General features: G+C 60.3%; 1 protein-coding gene across 3 annotated transcripts in view; it reads right to left on the minus strand.

The window, feature by feature from the left end:
- LOC104135422 (glycine receptor subunit alpha-4) overlaps positions 1-3,779 on the minus strand; it is a 9,227-nt gene that overhangs the window by 3,459 nt on the left and 1,989 nt on the right. Inside the window, exons 1-7 of one of the 3 annotated variants that reach the window (XM_009649074.2) lie at positions 3,604-3,733; positions 3,149-3,216; positions 2,198-2,421; positions 1,982-2,064; positions 1,635-1,775; positions 1,337-1,551; positions 925-1,054 (exon numbers count right to left, since the gene is read on the minus strand). In XM_009649074.2, the coding sequence (XP_009647369.1) occupies positions 925-1,054; positions 1,337-1,551; positions 1,635-1,775; positions 1,982-2,064; positions 2,198-2,421; positions 3,149-3,216; positions 3,604-3,682 (940 nt within the window). In that variant the 5' untranslated portion in view covers positions 3,683-3,733. Of the gene's footprint in view, positions 1-924; positions 1,055-1,336; positions 1,552-1,634; positions 1,776-1,981; positions 2,065-2,197; positions 2,422-3,148; positions 3,217-3,603; positions 3,734-3,779 lie in introns of those variants that run through there. The other 2 variants (XM_035888799.1, XM_035888800.1) reach the window with 2 other exon arrangements.

Raw genomic sequence — 3,779 nt, forward strand, 5'->3', positions numbered from 1 at the left:
CAGGCTGGCTGTCCCGCTGCTCAGGCCCTTTTGGCATCCGACAGTGTGCACCAAACAGAAACAGGACAGCGGGTGACCGATGGCTCTGCCCCGGCCCCAGGGTCAGCGGCTCTGGGCACTGTGATGAGGATGGTGGGGGGACGAGGACTCCATGTGAGGGGGAAAAGCCCCCCCCAGCAGTCCCTGGGCACTGGGATCTGTTTTCATCACGTGCTGAAGGGATTTGGCTGCACAGGGCACTGCCAACCTGTGCGGTGTATATGTGTACTTGTGTTTTCCATGGAGGTCTGGTGCCTCATGGTATGCTTATGGCAAGAAAATGAGAGTGGGGCAGCCACATGTCTTCCCTGAGCATTTTGCAGGCCTGATACCTGCACAAATGGGCTGACGGAGGGGAGGGCTGTGCCACAAGCGTGGGACCCTGCCTGTTCCTGCCTACAGCTCAGACCCCGTCCCTGGCTGCCACTAGGTCCCCTTGGTGCTTCACTGCCCTGACGCAGCAGCAAGCCCCTGTCATTGCTGCGGCACAGTGGGAAGCCTGGGTTTGGGGCTGCAGGTAAGGGGAAATGACCTTTCCCCCACCCTTGCTATTTATTTTTCTGCTTTTTTAGTGGAAGCAGAGCCCAAGGATGTCCTGGAAGGAGGAGGACAGCACCCTGGGTGTGTTTGTGCTGGCAGGGCCTGGGGCACCCATGGGTGTTGTGCACTCTGCTGCTCAGGCAGGTGGAAGGGCCACGATGCCCATGGGTCCCTGATGTGCCGGAGGGACTGGCCACAAGCCCCAGGCAGCGGGACACATCCCAGTGCCAAGCCCTGCCCCAGTGGCTGCTGAGAAACTGGCCCTGCAGCCCAGGGGTGTCCCCTTGCCAGCTGAGGACAGGCAGACATCATGACAGTGGTGGCAGGAGGGGCTCCCAAAAAAGCGCCGGCGCAGGCGCATGAACTCCTTGTGCTGGCGGGAGACAAAGTTGACAGCTGCGTACTCCAACAAGGCGGCAAAGACAAAGAGCAGGCACACGGCCATCCAGATGTCAATGGCCTTCACGTAAGAGACCTGTGAGGGCAAGAGGGGGCTCAGGGATCCGCTGCCTCCTGCCTCACTCACCCCCCACTGCAAGCTTCACCCCACTGCCAAGGGGCACAGGAACCCTCTCAGCTGGGATACCGGGGCCAGAGCTCACCCAGCCAAGCAGAGCTGTGCCCCCCTTCTTGGCACACGCGGTACCCCAGCCAGCAAGGCTACAGAGCCAGCCATTCCCGAGGGAAGGCTGCTGCTGCTCCTGCCCCTGCCCAGGCAGGCTGCAGCTGGGGAGCCTGGTGCAGGCCTGGCTCTCACCTTGGGCAGGGAGGCACGTGAGCCGGCGCTCTGTGTGGTCATGGTGAGCACGGTGGTGATGCCCAAGCCCACCCGGGCCGGCGCCGCATCCATGTTGATCCAGAAGGAGACCCAGGAGAGGATGACGATGAGTAGGCTGGGGATGTACATCTGGATTAGGTAGTAACCCATCTGCCTCTCCAGGTGGAACTTCACCTCGATGCAGGTGAACTTGCCTGCAGGGAAAGACAGCCCTGATGGGGGAGAGGGACCCCCGAGCCATGGCAGGAGGGTGGCAGCAGGTCCCTGGGGTGCTCACCTGTGTTGTAGTACTTGGTGCAATAGCCCAGGTCCTTCTCATCCCTGAGGATAAACTGCGGGAGCGTCAAGCCCTCTGCCACTTGCACGGCCTCCTGCTCCTCCAGCCACTCGAAGATGAGGTCATTCATGGTGTAGCCAACTGGAGGGGATGGAGGGAGCCATGGGACAGGGTGGGACGTGCACCCTGTTCATCCTCACCCTGAACGAGTGCTCCTCCCTGCTTCCCTCAGAAGCAGGGAGATGCCTGCCTTTGGGATGGGATGGGATGGGATGGGATGGGATGGGATGGGGTGAGATGTAATGTGGGAGATGAAGCATGGCTTGAACCCCCCACTAGGTACTCACAGCTCTCCAGCTGCATGGTGCAAGTCTGGATGTCCATGGGGAAGTTCTTGAGGTCCATGGGGCAGGACAGGATCAGTGTCAGCCTGGAGGAGGCAGAGGAAAGGCAAAGGCTTGCTGGGGGCTGGGGCAGTCAGCGGGGGAAAGCTGCCCCATGGGAGGCAAGAGAAAAGCTTCACCTCCCCACTTGGGTGCAGCACCAGAGAAGGAGGATTCTACCTAATGCTGTAGAGGACATTGCCATTCTTGAAGATGCGCAGCAGCTTGTTGTCAGTGGTGACCTCGTGGAAATTGGCCCCTTTCTCATTGGCGAAGAACAAGTCTGGCTTCCAGATGGAGTCAAGCATGGAGGGGTCAAGGTCAAGAGAGTCATCAGGGTACTCACGATAAGCCAGGCGGGGGTCGTTCCACTGCTGCCGCAGGAAGACGTTCACCCGGTAGTCCTGGGGCAGAGAGCACTGCATCAGGTGGGAGCACCCCATGGTGCCCAGGGAGGAAGAAGAGGAAGAGGAGGAGGTGGAAGGGCGTCTCAGTCAAGGCTCAGCCCTGCCACGTGCTGACTGCCTGACACTAACCATGCACAGAGCAGAGGCGGCTCAGGAGCCTTCCCATGCTATTGGTAGCTAGGGGAAATTAAAACCCCAGAGCCACAGCAGCCAACAGGAGGAGGAGGAGGACCACTAGCTGCTGCCTACAGCATTCCTCACAGGGGTCTGTGGCCCTGTTGGGAGTTGATGGTATTAAGGCTTTGCAGCAGCTCAAATAGAGAATTTTTAGCCCTGTGGCTTCCTCAGAGAAGTTCCTTGTGCACCCAAGGAGGCTGGGGATGCAGAACTCGCTTGCATTGTACAGCACCTACTGAGCCTGTGAACAGCAGGGAGCTACCGCCGGCTGCCTCGCTCCGACCCTTTGGGGTGTTTCTCCCAGCTCAAACACAGGGAATGTGGCCCACACAGCCAAGCTCTGGTTAGCTGACCCCAGAAAAGCCACAGCCATTTGCTGTGGTTCTGCATGTCCCCACTGCAGTGCCATGGCTCCAGAGAAGGGCTCACAGGACCCCTGCAAGCATGGCCACAGGTTTGAGCACTGGGACCCACATGCTCCCTGGCAGAGCCACTGCCAGCCCCGAGGCGCTGGGAGAGGAGCTCGTTGCACTGGCAAAACCCTCACCATGGTGGTCTCAGTGACGGAGCCGAAGCTGTTGATGAAGATGTTGCACGTCACGTTGACAGGCGGACCTGGAAAACAGCGTGAAGCCTCCTCTCACCACTGGCCAGGGAGACACATGCAATGCACAGGCACATGTGGGGATGCTGCTTCCTGCACGCACTGTGCAGGTGAATGCACACGAGCATCCCCCTGCCCGCTGGGGTCACCCGCAGAGCGTGCTGAGGTGAGCTCCAGCACACCCTGCCAGCACTGCAGCCACCCATGCTGCCAGGCAAAGCAGGCACACACAGGGCGGCTGTGATCCTAGGGGCAGTTGGGACTCTAGGGAGGGTGGTGGGACAGAGGGACGTGGGTCAGGGTCCTTCCCCCAAACCCATAGCTGCCTGTTCCCTGGTTTTGGGCAGCCATAAGCATGGGTCGCTGCCAGGTTTGGGAGCCCCACGTCCTCCCCTTACCTTTGAAGTTGGGTCGAATCCGGGCGTCATACCTTGACGTTCGTCCCATAAGCTTGTCCAGGAAATCAGAAGGTGACATGGGCTGGGGCGAGCGTCGGGAAGCAGCTTTAATCTCCTCCCGCCCTGAGACCAGCCTGCGGGGCAGAGGCGGCAGGGTAGCTGGCCGCCCGCGCCCG

The sequence above is a fragment of the Egretta garzetta genome, unplaced genomic scaffold, assembly GCF_000687185.1.
Source record: "Egretta garzetta isolate BGI_Z169 unplaced genomic scaffold, ASM68718v1 scaffold1021, whole genome shotgun sequence".
NCBI lineage: Eukaryota > Metazoa > Chordata > Aves > Pelecaniformes > Ardeidae > Egretta > Egretta garzetta.